The sequence below is a fragment of the Rhinolophus sinicus genome, chromosome 15 (genome assembly GCF_057876585.1).
Source record: "Rhinolophus sinicus isolate RSI-liver-muscle chromosome 15, RSI-T2T, whole genome shotgun sequence".
Classification (NCBI taxonomy): domain Eukaryota; kingdom Metazoa; phylum Chordata; class Mammalia; order Chiroptera; family Rhinolophidae; genus Rhinolophus; species Rhinolophus sinicus.
This window is the reverse complement of record NC_142515.1, coordinates 95,731,212-95,755,486: the sequence shown is the minus strand read 5'-3', so window position 1 is coordinate 95,755,486 and position 24,275 is coordinate 95,731,212. Positions and strand designations below refer to the sequence as shown.

Here is a 24,275-nt window from a genome sequence, read left to right as displayed (position 1 = left end):
AATCCACGACACCCTAAGAGGTATAAGACCCTCTTGTTCAAGGGTGGCCTGCCTTGGCCCACCCTCGTGTCTGTACTTCCTCCATCTTGAAACGGACGGGAATACCCTGTGCACACCTCTGACCACGCCTTACGAGGAAGCTGCGGAAAAGACAAAGGAGTCAGCCCCAGGCCAGAAAAAAGTTCTCTTTAGATGTTGGGGGCTGGGGGAGACAGATTACAGCCTTCTGGCAGAAGCTAGTTCTGCAGAGCCACAGGGTCTCGCTGCGGTTGTCACTCAGGCACGAGGGGGCGCGGCCTTATGAACTGTCCAATCAGCGGCGCCGCTGGGGCGGATAGGGGTGACGCCGGCACAGGCGTGAACGTCTTTCTCAGCCAACGTTCTAGATCGCTTGTCATCTGCCCTTAGAGGTCCCTGGTGGCTTTGCTGCATCTTCTGTCGCGCTGTAAGCTGCAGCGGTGGTGGGCGTCATAGGCAGGACTTACGAAGACCCAGGAAAACTAGAAATGGTGAGTGTGCGGGGCGAGTGCGGAGATGGCGACGGAGGGCTCGCAGAGTGGGGGCTGGGCCGGCAGCCCGGACCTCGGCGTCTTGTCCCGTCACTGCGCGCGGCGAATTCGGACCCGGAGCCTCTGTGGGCAGCTCTGCGACCCCAGCCCCGCGTCTCCCCAGATTGTGCGGTGATCACGGGGAGGGTCATCAGGGGACAGTCGTGACTCTTGACTCCGGAGTTAGTGCGAGGGAGGAGCTGCGATGTGTGGCATCCCCAGTCTCTTCTTTCTGCACAGTGGCACCTGTTTTCTCGTGAGTTTTCCAATGTTGGGGGAGGAAGGTGTAAAATCCGCCACGCTGTCCTCCCAGCCTCGCTCTCCCTGGCAATAAGTCTTTCAATTTCCAGATCCGTCCCTTCCTTCCCAAACGGCACTTCCCCTCCCTGAGTCACAGAATCATTATCTACTATTTTGTCATCGTGTGCATTTGAAACAGCCCAATATTTTACTTGCTTATCCTTTTTAAATTTTGCCACGAATGGTTATTTCTTAAAGATATATTTTTTTGTTTGTGAATATACGTGAGAGGAAAGCCGAGAAGAACCACCTGGAAAACGTATGAAATCCCCGTTCCTCTCCCCCCAGGACCTGCCCTGGGCACAGACGTCCTATGGGAAGTCCTTTGGGTGGAGGCTCCTCTTTGGAACCTTTCCTGGGTGTTGTCTCCTGCCTGCACGTCCCCTCCCTGGGTTTGTCACCCTGAAAAAATTTACTGATTTAGTTAAGTTTGTTTTCAATAGAGGTGAAATGTATTTAATAAATAGAGTTTGAAAGACAGTATAAAATAGTTCCAAAGAGGCATGAGAGGTGAATCTCAGGAAAAAAGAAGTTCCAGTATTACCCATTCATTTGTTAAGAATTCTGGTGTCACTATTGTCTTCACTTAAGTGTATGTAGTAAGTTTTTTAGTTCTGTTATTTACTTTTGGGTGTTTTCAAATGAAATTCTACAACTCAGACTTGCAGAGCAGACTGGTCCAAGTGTGATTATTACAAAACAATGACTTGGCATGGAAATAGTAATTAGCAGACACCCGTTTTTTCTGAATGGAACCCATACTTGGGTCTTTCTGGTTGAACTAGTAAAAGTGAGTTAAAGATTCCCCCCCCTCCCCCCCTTCCACATTGTCACTGGGTTTCAGTGATTTTGCTGCATTCTTCAGACACTGGGTTTGCGCCATTTAAAATATCCACGTGATCCATAGCAGTGTGACTGGGAGCAGAAGCCTGTACTCAGTGACCCAGGCTAAGGCCCTTGAGCTGCAAAGGGAAGTACTTGAAGGCCCAGTGGTTCTTCCTGGGGAGCCTCCCCTGCAGGTGTCCTACCTGCTCACACCCACCGTGGAGGGGCCTTTACACTGAAAGAAGGCACAGACCTAGAAAGCTGGGGGTGCACATGATGAGGGGGAGGAGGTGACAACCCTTCTGAGGTTGTGCTTTCTTGTCTAGACATTTTTAGACTTACGTTTGAATTTTGCATCCACAGCATAGGTGCACTCAGTATAATTTGTGAACATGGAGAAAGTCTGACGATCAGGTGTTCTGTCTTGTGGACGAAGGGCTTGTGAATTGGGGAGTTCATTTGGGTCCGAACCTTAAACTGAATCGGGCTGAGAGTTTCTTCACTGTGAGAATGGAAGCCTGGGGGAGGGAGCGCTTCCATGTTTACCGGAGTGGGGGGGCTGTGTGTGGAGCTCCCAGAGTTCGTTACTGGCGCTTCTCAGAGGTTCCCCCCCACCCCCTCCAGGGACTAACCCACTCCAGGGTTGTGTCTCAATTGGGAGAGACTAGATCCTAAATTTGGAAACATATTCAGCTTTCTGAGTGTGGATTTCCTTCTGAACTGTACGGAAGCTGGCTGCGTAACTTTTCATTCCAATATTTGTGTGGGTGAGTTTTCCATTGATTTCTTTTCTCCATTGAATTGCTGCCCTTTAATTCTAGTTCCCATTAGCATTTGGGCTTTTAATATGCAGTTGAATGAGTGATACGATGTGAGTAAGACGAGAACATTGTGGAACCAAATAAATGTTTGTTTTATTTAGGCAAGAGAACATCAAGATCTGAGATGGGTGTATTTTAAGTTCTCTGGTACCTTTTTCATTTTTAGGTCAGTGTGTGTGAGTTTATGTCTCTAGAGAACTTTCCTATTTAGAAGCCTATACTATTCCTAATGCAAATTCCTATTTTAATTGATATGAGGAAAACTCCAGGCTTAATGAAATCTCAAATTAAAGAGGTGGTACATACAAGGTACATTACCACATTATATACCCTACTCCTTCCTGAAAACATTCCCAGTGAGAAATCTAGTGGAGGGACGGACTATAAACCCCTTGTCCTTTTAGTTAGAAAGCGATTTGTAAATTTTGATGGTTTCCTCTATAGAAAAGTTAAAATTAAGTTTTTTATAAAGCGGAAGTTAATTAAAGATAACGGTTAAGCATAGGAAAATGTGATGTATGTAAGTTTCCACTATATTTTAAGTAAATAATGCGTGGGAAGGTTGAAAACATTCCTAAGCTAGAAAACTAACTCAGAAGATGCCCTGCTCTGCATGTCCTGCTCCACTCCTGTGCTCTAACGCCATCCACCCTCAAATGACCACTTCTTGATCATCTGTTAGTGTTTCTGTTTATAAGAACAAGCCAATTTGAATGCCTGTTTTTCTTACTCATATTTGTTCTTGTCATGAGTAGTCTGCAGCCACATGTTTGATGTTTGACTACTGAAAACTTCTGCCTGTTAAACAAAATTGAACCCAGTTCATTTGAAAATCTAATTGGTTTTAATTAAGTGATTTGTGAATCCAGTAGCAACTACCTAAAAGGTGCAAAAGGTTTTTATAGGGAGGAAGGGGCGGGTGGGGGGGGGGGGGCAAGGGAGCTATTAACAATAGAAAAGAAAAGGTTATTTTAAGACCAGGACATCTTTTTTGTTTGGGAGGGGGAGAAGGGGACATGTGTTTATCACACAGATTTCCTCTTTCTGTGGGGGATGGAGAGGGTCCCATTGACAGATTACCTTCCCTGTGCTTGACCAGAAAATTCAACTGATTGATTAAGATTACATTTGTGGGAGATAAAGGAAATATTGAAAGGAAGACATTTTGATGACATTCAGGACATCAAGGATAATAATGACACAACTCTGATGGCCATTCTAGAAAAAGAGTTCCAAAATTGTTTTGAAGGGTGGACTAGGCACTGGCATCGGTGTATAGCTTCCCAAGGGGCGTACTTCAAAGGTAACCGTAGTGATATTCAGTAATGAGGTATGTAGCACTTTTTCTAGGATGAGTTTGTGAATTGTCTGACCTTGTATGTACCACCTCTTTAATCATCCATTAAAGGACACTTAGGTAGTTTCTATGTCTTGGCTACTGTGAATAATACTGCAATGAACATGAGTACATATATCTTTAAACTAAATGTTTTCAAATTTTTCAGGTAGATACCCAGCTGCGTCATATGGTTGCTATAAAATTTTTAAGGAACCTCCATATTGTTTTCCATAGTGGCTGCATCAATTTACATGCCCACCAGGGGTGTACACGAGTTCTTTTCTCCACATCCTTTCCAACACTTATTATTTCTTGTCTTGTTGATAATAACTATTCAAACAGATGTGAGGTGATACCTCATTGTATTTTGATTTGTATTTCCCTTAGAGCCAGTGAGGTTGAGCATCTTTTCACATGTCTGTTGGCCATTTGTATGTTTTCTTGGGAGAAGTGTCTGTTCAGGTCCTCGGCCAATTTTTCAGTTGGATTGTTTGTTTTTTTGTTGTTGAGTTGTATGAGTTCTTTATGTATTTTGGGCATTAGCCCCTTATCGGAAGTATTGTTTGCAAATATCTTATCCCTTTTGGTTGGTTGCCTTTTTGTTTTGTTGATAGTTTTTTTTGCTGTGCAGAAGCTTTTTATGTTTTTATTTTATTTATTTATTTAAAATAATTTTTTTTAATTTGGGAATTTTGGGGAACAGTGTGTTTTTCCAGGACCCATCCGTTGTCCTTCAATCTAGCTGTGAAGGGCGCAGCTCAACTCCAAGTCCAGTCACCATTTTCAATCTTAGTTGCAAGGGGCGCAGCCCACCATCCCATGCAGGAATTGAACCAGCAACCTTGTTGTTAAGAGCACGTGTTCTAACCAGCAGAGCCATCCAGCCGCCCCCAGCTGTACAGAAGCGTTTTAGTTTGATTTAGTCCCATTCATTTATTTTTGCTTTTACTTCCCTTACTTTTTAGGTCAAATTCTCAAAAGCTTCTCTCTGAGACCAAGGTCCGTAAGTTTAGTACCTACCATATGTTGTCTTCTATCTGTTTTACTGTTTTAGTTCTTGTATTTAGGTCTTTGATTCATTTTGAGTAAATTTCTGTATGTGGTGTCAAATAGCACTCTTGTTTCATTCCTTTTCATGTGGCTTTCCAATTTTCCCAACACCATTTTTATTGAAGAGACTGTCTTTACCCCATTGTGTATGCTTGCCACCTTTGGCATAGATAAGTTAATCATATAAGCATGGGTTTATTTCTGGGCTATTCTTTTTAATGTATTGCTGAATTCAGTTTGCATATGTTTTGTTGAGGATTTTTGCATCTATGTTCACCAGTGATATTGGCCTATAATTTCTTTTGTGTGTTTTGTGTTCTCCTTGCCAGGTTCTTAGTATCAGGTTAATGTTGGCCTCATAAAATGAATTAGGAAGTGCTGTCTCTTCAGTTTTTTGGAAGAATTTGAGAAGGATAGGTATTAAAACTTTTTTAATATTTGGTTGAATTCAATTAGTGCAGCCATCTGTGCTGGACTTTTGTTTTTTGGGAGATTTTTGATGCCTTTCAATTTCCTTACTGTTGATCGGTCTACCGTGTTTCCCCAAAAATAAGACCTAACCGGAAAATAAGCCCTAGCATGATTTTTCAGGGCTGAACATAAGCCCTAATGCATCTTTGGAGCAAAAATTAATATAAGACCCAGTCTTATTTTGGGGAAAACACGGTATTTAGATTTTCCAATTCTTTATGCTTCAGTCTGGGAAGGTTATATTTATTTCTAAGAATTTGTCCATTTCTTTTAGGTTATTTAATTTGGTGGCATACAGCCTTTCATATTCTTGTATAGTCCTTTGTATTTCTATGATGTCTGTTGTTAACTTCTCTTTCATTTCTGATTTTCTTTTTTTTATTTAGTAATTTTAGCCAGAAGTTTGTCAATTTTATTTACCTTTTCAAAGAACCTGCTCTTTGTTGCATTAATTTTTTCTATTGTCTTTTTTCTCTGTTTTGTTTAATTCTGCTTATTTCACTATTTCCTTCCTTCTGACTTCGAGTTTCATGTGTTCTTGTCTCATTATTTAAGGTAAAATGTTAAGTTGTTTGAGATTTTTCTTGTTTCTTGAGGTAGGCCTCTAATGCTACAAATTTCCCTTAGTACCACTTTTGCTGCACCCCAAAATTTTTGATATATTGTCATTCTCATTTGTCTTTATATATTTTAGCTCTTTATTTCTCCTTTGACCCAGTAGTTGGTCAGTAGCACATTGTAAATATTTACATATTTGTGATTTTTCCAGCTTTCTTTTTGTAGTTGACTTCCAGTTTCAAAGTGTTGTGGTTGGAGAATATGCTTGGTGTAATGTCAATCTTAAATTTATTGAGACTAGTTTTGTGCCCCAATATATGGCCTATTGTGAGAATGTTCCATGTGCACTAGAGAAGAATGTATATTCTTGTGTTCTGGTGTAAAAAGCTGTAAGTATCAATTATGTTCATTTGGTCTAATGTGTCATTTAAAGCCTATATTTCCTTATTGATTTTCTGTTTGGATGATTGTTCATTGCTGTCAATGGGGTGTCTAAGTCCCTTACTATAATTGTATTTTTGTCAGTTTTTTCTATTAGTAATTGTTTTATATATTTTGGTGCTCTCAGGTTGGGTGCATATATGTTAAAAAGTGTTATGTCTTCTTAATGTATTGTCCCCTTTATCATAATAAAGTGTCCATCTTTGTATCTTATTATCCTTTTTAATACCCTATTCGAGCAAGAGTTGCAATTTCCTACTTCTGTCTGTCATCTTACAGTGTTGTATCCTTTTGTCTTTGTGTTTCAGGTAGAAGAGCTCCTTTCAGAATTTCCTGTAGGTCTTGTGGTAAATTCCCTCAGTTTCTGTTTGACTATAAAAGCCTTTGTTTCTCCTCCATGTCCAAAAGATAACTTTTATTCTTGGCTGGTAATTTCTCTCCTTCAACATTTTGAATATTGGTTCCACTCTGTCCTAGCTTGTAAGGTTTCTGCTGAAAAATCTGATGATAATCTAATGGGGTTTTCTTTATAGGTTACAGGCTTCTTTTCCCTGGCTGGCTGGGGAATTCTTTCTTTGTCATTAACTTTTGACAGCTTTAGTACAATGTGCTTTGTAGAAAGTCTTTTTGCATTGAGATAATTAGGTATTCTCTTAGCTTCTTGGGTTCAAGAGTCCAGTTCTTTCTATAGGTTTGGGATGTTCTCATCAATTTTTTTTTAATAGGCTCTGTTCCCTTCTCCCTCTATTTTCCTTCTGGTACACCCGTTATTCTTATATTATTCTTTCTTTTTATATATATATATATATATATTATTTTTTCTAATGGAGTCAGATGGTACTCATAGAGGTCTTTCTTTTCTTTTTTTTCTTTTTTTTATTGTTGATTTTCTTCTTCCACCTGAATAATTTCTAGACTTATACCTTCAATACCACTAATTCTTTCCTGTATCTGGTGTGTTCTATTTCCTAAACTCTAATTCATTTTTTTATATTTTATTGAGCTCTTCAGCTGCAGTATTTTTGCACGGTTCTTTTTTATAGTTTTAATCCCTTTTGTTTGTTGATTTTATTCTTGAGCTCATTGAACTGACATTCTGAGTTTTCTTGTATCTCACTGAGTTTTTTTTAGAACTGCAATCTTGAATTTTCTTGTCATTTAAATCACAGTCTTCCGTGTCTAAGTTTTTCTGGAGATTTTTCATTTTCTTCCTGACCTACCTTGTTACTTTGGGTATTCATGATACTTGATGGCTTATTTCTCTGCCTGGGCATTTGATGGAATGAAACTTTTTAAGTAGTTGTCTCTTTTTTAACCATTTAGCAGATTGACAAGTAGAGGTCTTTGTTTTGTTTTTCAGTAGGTGATGCTGTAGTGCAAATTTTTGTTTTCACCTATCTGCACTACTGGGATTTCTAGGATATTTGTAGGGCAGTGTCACCTCAGCAGTGGAAAATGCCCCATGTTTCCTGGGGAGGTCGGTGTCCTCTTTAAATCCAGTTTGCCTTGGTGTCAGACACCATTCCAGTGGTGGACAATGGGGTTATGTCTGTGTATTCCCAGGGCTAATTTCCTGCAACCAGAGAAGCTGCATGCTGCTTCTGCATTGTATGATGTGTCACAGCTCCCTCTGCCAGGATCCACCATGATGGCTGCGGGGAGGGGAAGGTGAAGGGAAGCAGGTTTGAGTTTCTGGGGCTCTGTTTCCATGGCGTTCAACTGCAGTGAGTTCACACCACTTTGTTGTATCTGGTGCTTTGCAATTTGCCATCTGAGGGTTATTATGCTGCAGGGAAGGCGGGCACAGGAGGGTGAGTAGGGACAAATTCCTATGTCTGTGGCTTTGTTTGCCTGGTAGTAGCAGCTGGCCCACTGCTGCCACCCTTTGCACCACTTCTGTGTCTCTGACCGTGGAGTCAGCCCCAATGTGCACCCCACCACTCAGGCTGGATTGCTGCCTGTGCCCCTCCGGTCTGCCCAGTGGAGGTGGCACCTCAACCCTTCACTGTGCTTGCATCCTCTGGGGCTGCAGCAAGCCCTTGACTGCACTGTGGCTCCCGTTTTGTTGTTCCCCTGTGTGGCCTCCCCTGCTTGCCTCCCATACATTCACTTTCAGATGTCTCGACTTGTAGCTCTTTTAGTTGTGTTTATGTGTTGAGCAGGGAATCCTTTGTTGATTTACAGCTGTCCAATTTGTAACTTCCAGGGGAGAGACCTAGAGGTCTTCTCATTGCCATGATGTTGTGTGGGTTTTTTATTTCTGGGCTCTCTATTTTATTCCACTGATCTGTGTGTGTGTGTGTGTGTGTGTGTGTGTGTGTGTGTGTGTGTGTGTGTTTGCCAGTACCAGGCTGTTTTGATTATTATAGTTTTGTAGTATAGCTTGATATCAATTAGTATGATACTTCCAACTTTGTTCTTTCTCAAGATTGCTTTGGCTATTTGAGGTCTTTTGCAGTTCTATGTAAATGTTAGGATTATTTGTTCTAGTTCTGTGAAAAATGTCATTGGTATTTCTATAGAGATTGCATTGAACCTGTAGATTGCTTTGGGTAATGTGGACATTTTGACAATATTGATCCTTCCAATGCATAAGCACAGTGTGTCCTCCCATTAATTTGTGTCACTATCAATTTCTTTCATCAGTCTTACACTTTTCAGAATACAGGTCTTTCACCTTGATTACATTTATTCCTAGGTAATTTATTATTGTTGATACAATTGTAAATGTAGTATTCATGGGCTTCTGATGCAAGAAACTGCCCTAGTTCCCATACTATATGCCATTAGAACTTCAGTCACTATACTATCACCTACTTAGCTCTCTTGAAACTAGAGGCTATCGTGAGCACTGAGCATGTGATGCTCTGCTGAGCTGCCATTGTGCTTTTGGCCCTAGAAACAGCACCCTACCAGGTCAGCACGCCTACCAACACCTCCATGTTACAAGATGGAACCAAACCGTGGCCCTCTGGTTTATGCCACCTGTAGGAGAGTGCTTTCTTCTCTGTTCAGTCCATTGAAAGATGCTATAGTGTTGGAGGAGGTCACCACTCCACAGACAGAGTTTCCTCAGAAGTTCCCTGGGAGTCACTGAATGCACAGCCCTGGGCAGCACAGGCTTTCAGGAGGACAGAGCACATTTGTACGTGATGGAGCTCTGTGGAGAGTTGCTGCTCTTCATCCCTGAATTGGGATATTGCTGATAAAGAACCAAACCCAAGGGTCACCACTACTAACCAAACATCAGGCAGTCATCTTATGACTGGCCAAAAATTGGCCCCATCTACATGTATTCACAGATGTTTGGATAATTGTCTAAGAGTTGCCACTTTGTGTTAAAAGAACTCTGGGAATCTCTTGACTTAGATCCCCAGAATATAAATGTAGGTGACACTTGCCTGTCCATTACTAAGTCTACATACCAGGACTCACTAGGACACGCCTCATCCACTTGGAGTTCCAGACACTGACAGTGACCATGGCGCTTCTCAGAATATAGATGGCACTCTCTCCAACACGGCGTTCCATGGAAGTTTCTCCTCCTTTTCTGGTCTCATTCTCATAGAGTACCAGGCTGGCTTATTGAAATCATTTCAAATCAGTTGGGTGAAATTGTCCTATTTCAGTCATAGTCATCAGAGTGAAGTGTAATGAGTCTGTTCTCATCTTTTTTTTTTTCCTACTATACTTCCATTTTTATAAGAGCAATTTTAGGTTTACAGAAAAACTTATCAAAGTTTCCACATAACCCCTGTGGATTCACACAGTTTGCACTATTTTTTATATCTTGTATGACTGGTACCTTTTTAACAATTGCTCAGCGAATATTGATAAAGTGTAAAGTTTACATTAACATTGACTCTTGTGTTATAGGATCTTTGGGTTTGGGCAGATGTTTAATGACATGTACATTCATTTCTGTGCCATATAGTTTCACTTCCTTAAAAATCCCTTATGCCCACCTGTTGTTTTATCCTTCCATCCAACTTCAAGTCCTTTACAGAAACCTTTTCATTGGTTCATAGTTTTGTCTTTTTCAGACTGTCCTGTACTTGGAATCATACAGTGCATAGCCTTGTGAGATTGTTCCTTTCACTTAGCAAAGTACTTTTTAAGGTTCATCTGTGTGTTTTCATGGCTTGATACTTCTTTTCTTGTTATCACTGAATAGTATTTCATCATATGGATTTACCACTGATTATTTATCCACTCAGCTCTTGAAGGACATCTTGTTTGACTCTAACTCATGCCAATTAGGAGTAAAGCACCTACAAATATTCACAAGTAGGCTGGATCTTACTCTATGTGGTAAGAGTATATTTAGTTTTGACAAAAAATTTCTGTCTCCAATGTAGTCATGCCAAATTCCATTCTCACCAGCAGTGAATGAGGATTACCCATAGCTTCACATCTGCACCAGTATCTGCTGTTCTGAGAGTTGAATTTTCAGAATTTGATAAGTACATGGTTATTTATAATTTCCAATGACATATGTTGAGCATGGTTTCATATTGTTTATTTCCCATCTGTACTTTTCTTTGGGTGACTAGTCTGTTCAGATCTTTTGTCCATTTTTAATTGGCTTATTTGTCTTTTCATTGTTCAGTTTTAAGAGTTCTATGAATATTTTTGATACGAGTCATTTATCAAGTAAGTGTTCAATAAAAGATCTACCATGTTTTCCCAAAAATAAGACCTAGTCGGACAATCAGCTCTAATGCGTCTTTTTGGAGCAAAAATTAAATAAGACCCAGTCTTATTTTACTATAATATAAAACTGGGTCTTAATATGATATGATATAATATAATATAATTAATATACAATAATTAATATAATATAATACCAGCTCTTATATTAATTTTTGGTCCAAAAGATGCATTAGAGCTGATTGTCCGACTAGGTCTTATTTTCAGGGAAAAATGGTACTCTGTAACTTATCTTTTCATTCTCTTAACACTTTCCCAACACAGGATCTTTCATTTTAAAAGTGAAACTTATTTTTTCCCCTTCTTGGATTTTTTTTGGTGTCTTATCTAAAACTTTATCACTAACAAAAGATCACATAGATTTTCTTATATGTTACCTTCTAGGAATTTTTTTCTTTTGCAGTTTATATTTAGATGTATAATCTATATTTTGAGTAAATTTTGGGGCTGAGTTTAAGTTCTGTTTCCACATTCATTTTTTTTGTGTCTGTGTATGTTTTGTATATGGATATCTATTATTTCCAGCGTGGTTTGTGTTTAAAAGACTTATTTTTTTCTTATAATTGTCTTTGCTCATTTGTCAAAGATCAGTTCACTATATTTGTGTATGTCTATAGGGAACCAGTTGACTTGTGCATACTTCAACCTGTTAATTCCAGATGTTATTTCTGTTACTGAGAGTTTTTTCAGGTGTTTTATATAGACAGTTACATCATGTGGAACAAAGACATTCTAATTTCTTGCTTCCCAATCTCTGTACTTTTATGTCCTTTTCTTATTACATCGTTAGGACTTCCAGTACAGTGTTAAATGGGAGTGGTGAAAGGAAACCTTGCCCTTCTCATGTTATCAGAAAAGCATCCAGTTTCTCATCATTAAGTATGATGTTAGCCATAAGTATTGTGATGTTCTTTCTCAAGAAGAGGGAGTTCCCCTCTATTACTAGATTATTATCATAAATGAATCTTGGATGGTATCAAACCCTTTTCTTGTTCATTTGCCCTTCCTTTCACTTGTGATATTAGTGATTTTTACCTTCCCTCTTTCCTCAATTATGTTGAGTAGATGTTTATCAAGTTGATTAAATTAAATTTTTTCAGGGGACCAGTTTTTGGTTTTCCAAACTAGCAGAGTGGTTTTTTCTTTCACACTTTAAACATTTGATTTAACTTTATTCCTGCTTGCATCATTTCTGAGAAGTCTGATTAATTCTAATCTTTTTTTCTCTATAACTGAAGTGTTTCCTCCTCTTGCTTTTTTTAGTGTATTTATATTTTCATCTTTGATTTTTCACTAGTTTGAACATGATATATTTGCTGTGCATTTCTGGTGTTTTTCATGTTTAGTGTTCTCTGAGCTTCTTGATTGTACGACTTGCCATCTATGATTAATTTTAGGAAAATCCCAGTGATTACTGCTTACCTTATTTCTTCTATTCCTTTCTGTCTTTTCCTTCAGGTTTTCTCATTATCTGTGTTTAAACCTATATCATGGCTCTAGAGTTCATGGCTATTTTGTTCTGTGATGTTTGTTCTTTTGTCTTTGCATTAACCTCTGGTGAAAGACTTTTCAGTACAGGCCTTGTTAAAAACAGAATATTTGGGGCATATTTTTAAATGCTGTTTTATTTTCTCTTTTGCAATGCTGGAAAGAATGATTTGATTGTTACCTCAGTGCTCTGATGGATCTAAGAAGAGTTGTTCATTTTAAGTTTTCTTGCTTTTTCTATGAAGCTCCAAGTTTCTTAAAGGCACGACCATAAATCGGAATTCTCTACCCCAGTTGATGATTGATAGATGACAGCCTTACAGTCTCATCCCTCATTCTCATGTCTCATTCCCCTGTGACCTACATCTATGCAAAGTGATGAGAGTGCCTTAGTGCTTCTACTTTTGGAGATGGCAAGAGATTGTCCTTGTAAGATCCTGCTCTTGTGTGTGAACCCTCACCCTAACGTCAATTTTACAAAAAGTCCAGGCATCTTTGCTTGCTCTCTCAAGCCATTTCATGTCTGTTGGAGAGGCCTGCCTTGCTTTCACTCACAGACCTCAATTATGAATTAATAAACCCTTAACACACTCTTGGCCATGTCTGGTGTCATCAGCTAAGGGATCTGTAACCATAGGGCTTGAGGTATCACGCTCCATTACTCCACGGGGGAGTTTGGGAATTAGAGAAGTTGGGAGTGCAGCCTCAGGTGACTGGTCGGAAAACACTTCCTCCTGCAATTTGAAGGTGGAGATTTTACGTTCTTTTGAAGGACAGCATTGCTGAGTCCTTCATGTGTGTTGTGCTCGTGGGTAAATTCACCATCAAACCACTGTGGCTTTCAGTGAACACAGTTGCAATTGGCAGCTCTCAACCTATTCGTCAAGGTCACCAGGGCACAGAGCACAGTGTTGTTTCTTCCATAAAGAGCAGTACTGGTATATTTGTCACTTTGTGTGACTCTATGTGCCAAAAATTGGCTCCAAGCAGCCGTGAGGCACTTGAGTACAGGGATTTTGTGGTCTAAGTTGTCGTGCATTTTTCCTAGTGTCTGAACTCTTAAGTTCCAAATAACTTTCTAGCCCATCAAATTGGACAGATAGAGAAAGGAACAACTGAGTCTAATAAATATTATGCAAGGCAAAAACCATGCTTCTTCACAAAAATATTTTGATTTCACCAGCTGCATCTGACTACTTCTAAAGACCTTTAGTACTTTAGGGACAATATAGACAGCTGGACCTTATTAAAAGTTGGATTTCCACTTCACGCTAGGCGTTTGCATCTCCGCTGAGGTACCTGGAGCTGGGGTCGCTCCTCTGAGGGGACGTGAGCTGTTTCCCCTCAGAGGCCTGGGGTCCGGCCTGTCCCTCCTGGCTCAGCGACCCCCAGTGCGTCTGTGCCGCCATCATGGATCTGAATTTAAACCGAGCAGATTATTTACAGGTGGGACTGACCTCTCAGAAGATCATGAAGCTACTTCCTGCTTCAAGACATAGAGCTACACAAAAGGTAGTTATTGGAGATCACAATGGTGTAGTTACTTGCTTTGGCATGAAGAAAGGAGAAGCAGTGGCAGTGTTCAAGACTTTACCCGGGCAGAAGATTGCAAGACTGGAACTAGGAGGGGTTCTTAACACACCACAGGAGAAAATTTTTATTGCTGCAGGATCTGAGATTAGAGGATTCACAAAGAGGAAAACAGTTCCTCTCTTTTGAAACAAACCTCACTGAAAGCATTAAAGCTATGTATGTTTGTTCTGTTTTTATTTTTACTTACCCATTTACAATATTTTGGACAGGTGACAAACATTTGATTAAGTATCATATCTTAATAGGTTTTCTGGGAGATAAAATTGACTAAAAGTACTTTGTTAGTCAGAAATTAAATTTGACCTACAATCAGTATACAATAAAAAGAAAAAGAAAAAGTTGGATTTCCATTGGACTCTAACATTTGGTGACGGGAATAGAAGAAAAAACTTCCAATTCTTTATTTTGTTTTTATTCATTAAAATTTTATGCAGATTTGACTCTCTACCTCATAGAGAGCTGTAAATGGTGAGTAATAGGAAAGGAGATGAAAGTTTTTCTCACAAGGTATTGATGGTTTTAAAATATTTGTTTTATTTGTATAGCATTTCTGTCACTTCTCAACATGGTCTGAATCTGCCATTAGAAATAAGATGTAATGTGGTCACAGTAAAAGTGTGTAAATAATTTCCATGTGTTCATCATGCTGTTAAATTTATGAGGAAGTAAGTGTGGACAGTAAGTTTCTAATGGTCAAGTCATAGAATAAATGGAGATGACAGTCATATGTAACCTTCCTATAAATGGAGTATAGATGTCTAGTGCTGTTAGTCTCACATCCTACTGTAGGATGTGAGTCTACAGCATCCTGTGATTAGTCTCAGCATCCTACTGTACACATATTTGGGGTGTTTTAGGACTCAGTGGCCTTTGAGGATGTGAGTGTGAACTTCACCCTGGAGGAATGGGCCTTACTGGATCCTTCACAGAAGAAACTCTACAGAGATGTGATGCAAGAAACTTTCAGGAACCTGGACTCACTAGGTAAGGATGATGACCTTCCTTCACTTGCTCAATTAGAGAACAAGTATTTCTTGCTCATCGTTGTTTTTCCAAGATGTAGAATGTGTAAAAGGAGGACCTTAGTAAATAAACGAGGCATGGTCACAGTGGACATAGAATATAACAGTTTTCTTATAACTTCTAATATTTGGGAATCATTTTTCTTGATCTACATTTTAGGCAAAAAATGGGAAGATAATGATGTTGAAGAGCCGTACAAAAACCAGGGGAGAAAAATAAGGTGAGTCACAATCACAATAGGAAGTAGAGTCTCATGTGAGAATCGTGGTATGTATGTTATGAATTTTTAAAAGAAGGAAACAAACAACTGCTGCTTCAAATGTAGTTATTCTTAGAAAATTTTCAAGAATTTGAAATACTTTATACGTGACATAGACATCCAGTGTTTGCAAAATTGTTTACTTAGAAACAGTATTAATAAACCTTATATATGAATATCACTGTTTTGACAATTGCACGGGTGAAGTACTTTTGGAGAGCATTCAGTATGTTCAACTGCAGAGAATTCAGCAAGACAGAAAACTTACACCCTTTCCTATGAATCCTGATAAGTACTTTGAAAAAAATCAATAATAATGTGCTTCTCATTTTTTTACAGAAGTCAAATGGTAGAAAGACTCTGTGAAAGTAAGGAGGCTAGTCATTGTGGAGAAAATTCCAGCGTTATCCCAAATCTCAGTCTGAACAAGAAAATTACCGGAGTGAAACCACATGAATGCAGTGCATGTGGAAAAGTCTTCACACATCTCTTATCCCTTAATAGGCACATGAGCTGTCATACTGCACACAAACCGTATGAGTATCTGAGTTATGGAGAGAAGCCATATAAGTGTAAGGTATGTGGAAAAGCTTATATTTCTTCAAGTTCATTTAAAATACATCAAAGGATGCACACTGAAGAGAAAGCCTATACTTGTAAGGAATGTGGAAAAGCCTTCCATTTTCGCCCATCTTTTGAAACACATAAGAGGATTCACACAGGAGAAAAACAATACAAATGTGAGGAATGTGGAAAAGCCTTCATGTGGCTCACAAGCTTTCGAAGACACATTGCAATGCATACTGGAGGTGGACCTTATAAATGTAAACAATGTGGAATAGTCTTTAGATATCATCGTACTTTTCAATCACATGAAAGGACTCACACAGGAGAGAACGCCTATGAATGTAAGGAATGTGGTAGAGCTTTCAATTCTCAACGAGGTTTCCAAGTACATCAAAGATACCACAAAGGAGAAAACCCCTTTGAATGTAAACAGTGTCGGAAAGTCTTCAGATATCATCGTACTTTTCAAGCACATGAAAGGACTCACACAGGAGAGAAACTGTATGAATGTAAGCAATGTGGTAAAGCTTTCAGTTCTCATCGAGGTTTCCAAATACATGAAAGATATCACAAAGGAGAGAAACCATATGAATGTAAGAAATGTGGTAAAGCTTTCAGTTCTCATAAAAGTTTCCAAATACACGTAAGAAGTCACAAGGGAGAGAAACCCTATGAATGTAAGCAATGTGGTAAAGGTTTCAATTGTTACCGCGGTTTCCAGATTCATGAAAGAAATCACAAGGGAGAGAAATCCTATGAGTGTAAATGTGGTAAAGCCTTCATTTATTACTATTCCTTACTCTTACACAGAGGAACTCATACTGGAGAGAAACCCTATGAATGCAAGGAATGTGGGAAAGCCCTCTCCAGTCACCAAGGCTTAAAGATACACAAGAGGCTGCACACAGGAGAGAAACCCTATGAATGTAAACAGTGTGGGAAAGCCTTCATGTATCCGTCTGGATTTCGGGCACACCTGAAAATACATGCTGGAAATCGACCTTATCAATGTAAGGAATGTGGGAAAGCTTTCATTTATCCATCAGGTGTTCGAGCACACATGAAAATACATACTGGAAATAGACCATATCAATGTAAAGAATGTGGGTCCGCATTTTATATTCTCAGTTCATTACGCAAGCATGAAATGATTCATACTGGAGAGAAACCCCATGAATGTACACAATGTGGTAAAGCCTTTAGAGATTACAGTTACTTGCAAATACACAAAAGAACTCATACTGGAGAGAAACCTTATGAATGTAAACAATGTGGTAAAGCTTTTGTTTCTCAGGTAAGTTTCCAAACACATGAAAGAAGCCACACTGGAGAGAAACCATATGAGTGCAAAGAATGTGGGAAAGCCTTTAGTTCTCCCAGTTCCTTCCGAAGGCATAAAAAGATTCACTGGACAAGTCTTGTTGAATGTAAATAGAATAGGAAAGACTTCAGTTGATCCCACATTCTTACATGTGAGAGAAAACAAACAATTCTGAAAAAGAGATAAATGTGAGCAGCATGAGAAAGCTTGATGGGAATTAATCCATGTATGTTCCAGAAAACTTTTAACACGAAAGAGTTATTGTAAATGTTGTAAATATATTGTTTATTTAGCCTCCTTCTCGAAGTGCATTGTTGGACTGTGGATTTCTACAATTTTCAGAGCTGAATATTGAGATTATTCCATGAATCATTCAATAATACTGAGATTCTAGGTAGTGCTTTGTCTCTTAGTTAATAATATCTTATTTTTTCCAATTTGAAGCCTGTTTATTCATAGCTGAAGTATATTTTTAATATGCAATTAGGTTTAATTTTTTGATAATGTTCTATTTGTTGTGTGTTAAGGGGACATTGAAAAATAAAAGTTTGATTATTGTTGGGATTTTCCTACTGGCTTTGTGTCAATTCCTGGATATCTTTAGTAGATTATATACTACCTATCTTACTGAGAGCACTTTTTTGAGGGTGGCCGGGGGTGGGGGTGGGGGGGCGTATAGGAACCTATTTCCATTTTCCACACTAATAAATGATTGGAATAAGTTATGTATGGCAAGTGTATGAAAGAATATAGTTTCGTGTGAGTAATTATTTTCATATTGATTTCTCTTAGACAACACTAGGGGGCTGTGAACTGAAAGGATGACAGAGTCAATGGCAGGACATATATGATGGGCTGATTCCCCTGAGCCACAGCAGTCCCACCTTGTCACAATTTTAACAGCTCTGTTTTCTCATTCCCAGAATACTTAAAATTTGACTGACTTTGGATGAGAAAAATGGCTCTAGCATTTGTGGAAATAACAGTCACTCCATTAGTGTCTTTCTCTCCTTTACTTACATCCCTTTACTATGGTGTCCCAGTATATTCCACCTACAGGAGTAAGTGTGCTTCCTTCACATTAATGTAATCCATTTTGGAGGAGGTCACTTTTCTAGACTTATTGGCCACTTAGGGAGTCTCTTGGGAGCACATGAATGACCAAGGTGTTCATATACTTTAGAGAAAGAATATGGACTCCAACACACCTGATGGAGTCCATGGCACAGATGCTGTGTTCTGTCCCTAGATCAAACAGGCCATTCCTGATAAATAAATAAAAAATCGGATATAAACAGATCTGTTAGTCAAACTGTAAGCAATTGTGTTAGCATGAGGGAATTCTTTGGCCAAGAATTGAATTTATTTACACATTTTTATAGATCCTTTGTCTTTTTCCAATGTCTGGCTGTCTCATCCCACCAATAGCAACAACTCCTTATCCAGTATTACCCCACTTGGCATAACAAACTCGGGGAATATCTTGTTTCACAATAACCAGGTATAAATCAAGGTCACTCGTAACTGCACATATTAAACTGCAATCTGCAAAGACTCATTTCATTGCTCAGGGAGATAAACTGAGTCAAACCTCTGAGATACATACTTACACTTCAGACTTGATGCTATTAACCTTGGCTTAATACTGAAACATTTACTGAAACGTAGTACTGAAACATTTAGAGGCCTCTAACCTAAAGGTCTAGGCAAAACTGAAGGGAATTTCTTCCTCTGCCATGGCTAATTCAGTGACTGACTAATGCACCCAATGTGAAAAAAAATGCACCACTGGTGATATAATCAATTCACATACTTTTCAAAGCGAAGAAAGGGTTCTTACAGCTAATGGCAAATGCACTTTTCAGGGCCTCTCACACCTTCTGCTGGGCTACTTGCTATGTTCACACCACAGTAGAAACTCAGGCAAATTACCCATATTAGCATACATGACTCTACTGAAGCCAAAATGCAAGGAGTTACGAATACCTTCTAGAAACTAATATTATCAACTAGTTTATCAAAATAGAAAACACTGGGCTCTTGACAAAGGCATTCCATGGACCTTGTACCTCTCATGACCCTCTAAAACTCTCAGGTTGCCTTTATGGCTTATTAAGAGAAATCTTGCTTGCTTCTAAGTGGATCTTCCTGCTATTTGAGTTAGTATTTAGATTCTGTGCCCAGTCGTTGGGGCCTATTACAATATGTCTGATCATCAGGCTTTAATAACATCTTATAAATAGAGATTTTCTCTTGTGTCAGCAGATAGGAGGGTCAAACCTTGAAAACTTGCATTCTCTAACCTTACACAGCTTAAAGGGCCAACACATTCTTTGTAGAATCTAACTATATTTCAACTTACCCTTTCCCTCTTCTTAGGAAGTATCTTTGAGTGATAATTATTTTTCTCTTCACTTGATGCATGTGGTGACATAGTCTTGACATTGGATCCCATTTTACGTAGAGTGTGATTCCAGCCCCCAGAGGGGCAGTGATAAAACAAGATAATCAATGAAAAAGGTTTTTCACGTGGCAAACAGCTGTTCAGTATGGGGAATTTTCAGAAGACAATATGAAATCTAAAAGCAGAGATCCCAGTATGATAATGTTTCTAGATGCATTTGTCATCAAAGAAAAACTTTGAAACCACCCACAGGGGCTCTAGTTGTAGAATCAATAATTGAAAATGGTGTAGTCTCATTAAGGGAAATATTCAGAGCAATACAAGTGACTGGATGGTTTATGTCCCGACATGTAAAGACCTTGGAGTGTCATTGTCTTCACGAGAAAAAACTAAAAACTAAGAAATTGAAAAAGCAACACCACTTCTTAGATCTGTGAGACATTTGAGGTCATGACAAAGGAATGCCCCCAAAAAGAGAGGCTGGTGAATATGGTGAATTGCCGCTTACTGAGACCAGAGGCCAGTGGAGCCAGCTTCTTCTAGGAACATGTAAACTGCAGATGAATCGCTGGAGATGCAGTAAGAACTAGCTTAAGATTTACAAACTAGTGGGGATCTGTCTTAGGGTGCTTCCCACAGTTCATGAATTTTTCTTGCAGGAGCCCAAACAGGTTCTCACAGTGAAGATTGGAAAAAATTGCCTCGAGCTTCTTGCAAAAAATGGGGAAACATTTTGATACATACACAAAGCATTCTGTCCTCTGCGTAATTTAGGCCATCCCTCAAAGAAAACTGCCAAAACTTTATCTCATAGTGAAAGCCATCAGAACTTTCAGGTTTACTCTGAAAAAAAGGGAGGGATCAATGCTAAGAACCTGTTCTGAAGTTCAATATCCAGGGATTCTGTCCCACCAAAACATGACAGGCTTAACATAAAAGAACATTTTCCCACCCAAATACCTGATCACCATATCACCAAGGCTCCAGTATAAAAACGGGATTAAAATAAAGATGCAGAGTATACTTAAGATCGATTTTCAAGGAATATACAAACAGATATACAAGGACACTAGAGGATAGTGAAGCCCCTGACATCTGCAGCAAACATTAAACATAATTGGATGCCTATTCTAGAAATCATAAAATGCCACACTAAAGTTCTAGTTACCTCAAATCTTATTGTGAAAATTCACAAGTATATGGAACTAAATAAATGTGCTCCCTGGTTTCACTTCTTGGTTAAAATTGTTTTGGTTTCATTTTTATATAAACCATAAACAATTTGGGTGTTTTTTATGGGTGAAAGAGCCACCAGACAACTGCCAGACCCTTCAGGTTTCCCTCTGACAAAAGGGCAGGAATCAATGTTAAGAACCTGTGCTGAAGTTCATAGTCCAAGGATTCTGTCCCAGAAAACATGACAGGTTTAATCATAACATAAGAGAACATTTTCGCATCCAAATACCTGAGCATCATAGCACCAGGGCTCCAGTGAAAACAGTGTATTAAAGCTGAGCTGCAAGAAACTGACTGACACAAAATGAGTTTCTAGGGAAACCCAAACACACCAGGAGAGATAAAGACAAGGACATGAGAGGATATTGAAGTCCCTGACACTTGAAGGTACAGTGAACGTGAAACATAGTGTACCTCCTATTGAAGAAAACAAAAAGTTACACTAAAGGCCTATTTCCAACATTATTGTTAAAATTCACAGATGTGCGGAAATTAACATGCTTCCTGATTTTGCTTCTTGGTTAAAATTGTTTTGTGTTTGTTTTTATAAACGAGTTTTGGGGTATTTTCTGGTCGGGTATTCGCCAAACTGGGAATTTCAAGGCAAAACAGGTAAAGTGTTGGATTTGAGAGCGTGAAGGACAAATGTTTTATGTCTACATCCACATCAAAGAGAAAATATATTTATGTTTTAAACACTATGAACAGATAAACTGCAAAAATAAAAACCTGGGGCAAAATTCAAAATCTTAAGAATACTTAAATTTACCTCTGGTATTGCAAAAACCTATAATTTTTGTCAAACGCTTATGTGGATATTTCTTAGAAATACAGCTGTGTTTTCAAATGACTGCTTTATTAATGAATATTATTGTCTTTATTTTCCATTTACTGAGAGCACATATTAAAATGTTCCTTTTCAGTTTTGGATTTTTCAGATCCACTTTAATTTTCTCCATTTAATACATTCTGAGTTAATATTAGAATGTCATACAAGTTCAGAAAATTTCAGGCAAATTTAATTTTGATTCTTACATATTTTAAATTTTTGTCATTAAACTAACTTATCATTAACTTATAATACCAAAAACTTAAATCATGTTTCTTTCAGTACCCTCTTACCAAAGACAACCAGGACACACATGCAGTAATAGTGGTGTATTGACTTGTAGTAATAAGCACAACTGCAAACAATAAATGACTGTGCACATATCAGTAAGAGGGTGCTCAAAAAGTCTTCTTAGAGAATTTGGACTGGTTTTAGGTGATTTCATTGATATTCAATGAAGCAAAACATTACTCTCTTATTTATTTATTTTTTATTGGGGAACACTGTGTTTCTCCAGGGCCCATCAGCTCCAAGTTGTTGTTCCTTAATCTAGTTGTGGAGGGTGCAACTCAGCTCCAAGTCCAGTTGCTGTTTTCAATTTTAGTTGCAGGGGGCGCAGCCCACCATCCCATGCGGGAATTAACTGGCAACCTTATTGTTGAGAGCCCACAGTCTAACCAACTGAGCCATCCGGCTGCCCTTCTGGCAGCTCAGCAGCATCTCATCTTCAATCCAGTTGTGGAGGGCGCAGCTCACTGGCCCATGTGGGAATCGAACCGGCAATCCTGTTGTTCAGAGCTCGTGTTCTAACCAACTGAGCCATCCAGCCGCCCCAACATTACTCTATTGGATGCTGTGAGGAGATAAATGTAATTCTGTGATTGGTAATCGTAATTGTTTGGAATGGTTGGTCATTTTTGTGGTTTGGACTCTTCTCATTTACCATTTTAAGAGACATTACAGAAGTCCTTTTATCTTTTTTATGTATATTTTTTATTAAACTTATGGGATAACATGATTAATAACATTATATAAATTCCAGGTGTACAGCTTTATAATACAACATCTGTATACTCCATTGTGTGCTTACCACCCAAAGCCTAGTTTCCTTCCATCACCTTGTATTTGACCCCTTTTACCACATCTTTATCCATTTATAGTCGAAGGACACTTAGGTTGTTTCCATGTGTTGGCTATTGTGAAAAATGCTGCAATGAACATAGGGGTACATGTATCTTTACAGATAAATGTTTTCAGATTTTTTTTGGTAGATACCCAGAAGAAGGATTGCTGGGTCATACAGTAATTCTATTCTTAATTTTTTGAGGAACCTCCATATGTTTTCCATGTGGCTGCACCAATCTACATTCCCACCAACAGTGTCTGAGGGTTCCCTTTTCTCCACAGACTCTCCAACACTTGTTATTTCTTGTCTCGTTGATAATAGCCATTCTAACAGGTGTGAGGAGGAATCTCACTATGATTTTGATTTGGATTTCCCTTATAGGTAGTGAGGCTGAGCATCTGTTCATATACCTGTTGGCCATTTGTATGTCTTCCTTGGTAAAGTTCAGGTCCTCCGTGCATTTTTTAATTGCATTGTTTGGTTTTTTTGTTGATGAGTTGTATGAGTCTTTATGTTGATCTTGTTAGGATCCATCACTGTTATCAGGCAGCACTATCTGATGGTGGATGAATGTGAAATTTAATGTGAGGAAAGAGACATTGTTAACAAATAATAAAGCTTGGCTTATAAACCAGAAATGAGAGCTTTGAAGGAAAGTTCATAATGACATGTGAGGTAACAGGAACCATGGGTGTGTTGTGGATCTCCTATATGGAGTAGCAGCCTCAGTGATTAAGGGTGTCATGAATCATTTCCGTTTCTACCACCTAACTTATTAACACTTTCAGGAATTGCTCTGGTGTGAATGTAAATAGTGGGCAAAATACATAGTTCTGTGTTTGTGAGCAACAGTAGTGTTTCCTGTAAAAATAAAGGCATACTCATATACATTAGGATGTGTAATATGAGAAAAAATGTAACAAATGTTGGCAAGAATGTGGTGAAATTGGAACCTTTGTGCCCCGTTGGGAATGTAAAGTGCTGGAACCAGTATGGAAAAAGGTACATTGGATCCTAAAAAAATCAGAAACAATAACTATATAGTCCAGCAATTTCACTTCTAGGTATATCCCCAAAACAGTTGAAAGCAGAGAATCAAAGACATATTTCTAAGGGGTGGCCGGTTATTTCAGTTGGTTAGAGCGTGGTGCTGATAACACCAAGGTTGCCTGTTTGATCCCCGCATGGGCCACTGTGAGCTGTACCCTCATTAAAAAAAAAAAAAAAAAAAAAAAATCACTCAAGACATATTTGTAAACCTATGTTCATAGCTTCAGTAGTCACAGTAGGCAAATGAATGGTGGAACCAACCCAAATGTACATTGACTGATGATTGGATGATTGACGGTAGTATACATGCACAGTG

The 24,275-nt window shown here is 38.8% G+C and overlaps 1 protein-coding gene across 3 annotated transcripts; it reads left to right on the top strand.

Annotated features, from left to right (window-relative positions):
- Positions 1-328: 328 nt before the first annotated feature.
- Positions 329-17,878, top strand: LOC109454330 (uncharacterized). 3 transcript variants are annotated; one of them, XM_019744832.3, is made up of 5 exons: positions 329-509; positions 13,998-14,063; positions 15,002-15,128; positions 15,327-15,387; positions 15,766-17,878. In XM_019744832.3, the coding sequence occupies exons 1-5, from the start codon at positions 507-509 to the stop codon at positions 17,426-17,428; spliced, it is 1,920 nt and encodes a 639-aa protein (XP_019600391.3). In that variant the 5' UTR covers positions 329-506; the 3' UTR covers positions 17,429-17,878. The 3 variants fall into 3 exon arrangements, with proteins under 3 accessions (XP_019600391.3, XP_074194231.2, XP_074194230.2); XM_074338130.2 differs by lacking the exon at positions 13,998-14,063 and adding an exon at positions 4,799-4,832; XM_074338129.2 differs by lacking the exon at positions 13,998-14,063 and having other exon boundaries at positions 330-509.
- Positions 17,879-24,275: the final 6,397 nt, after the last annotated feature.

Excerpts from the sequence above, each read along its gene's own strand:
- LOC109454330 (XM_019744832.3), top strand. Across the intron at positions 14,064-15,001 it reads GACATAGAGCTACACAAAAG|GACTCAGTGGCCTTTGAGGA; the intron begins GTAGTTATTGGA and ends GGGGTGTTTTAG. Across the intron at positions 15,388-15,765 it reads AACCAGGGGAGAAAAATAAG|AAGTCAAATGGTAGAAAGAC; the intron begins GTGAGTCACAAT and ends ATTTTTTTACAG.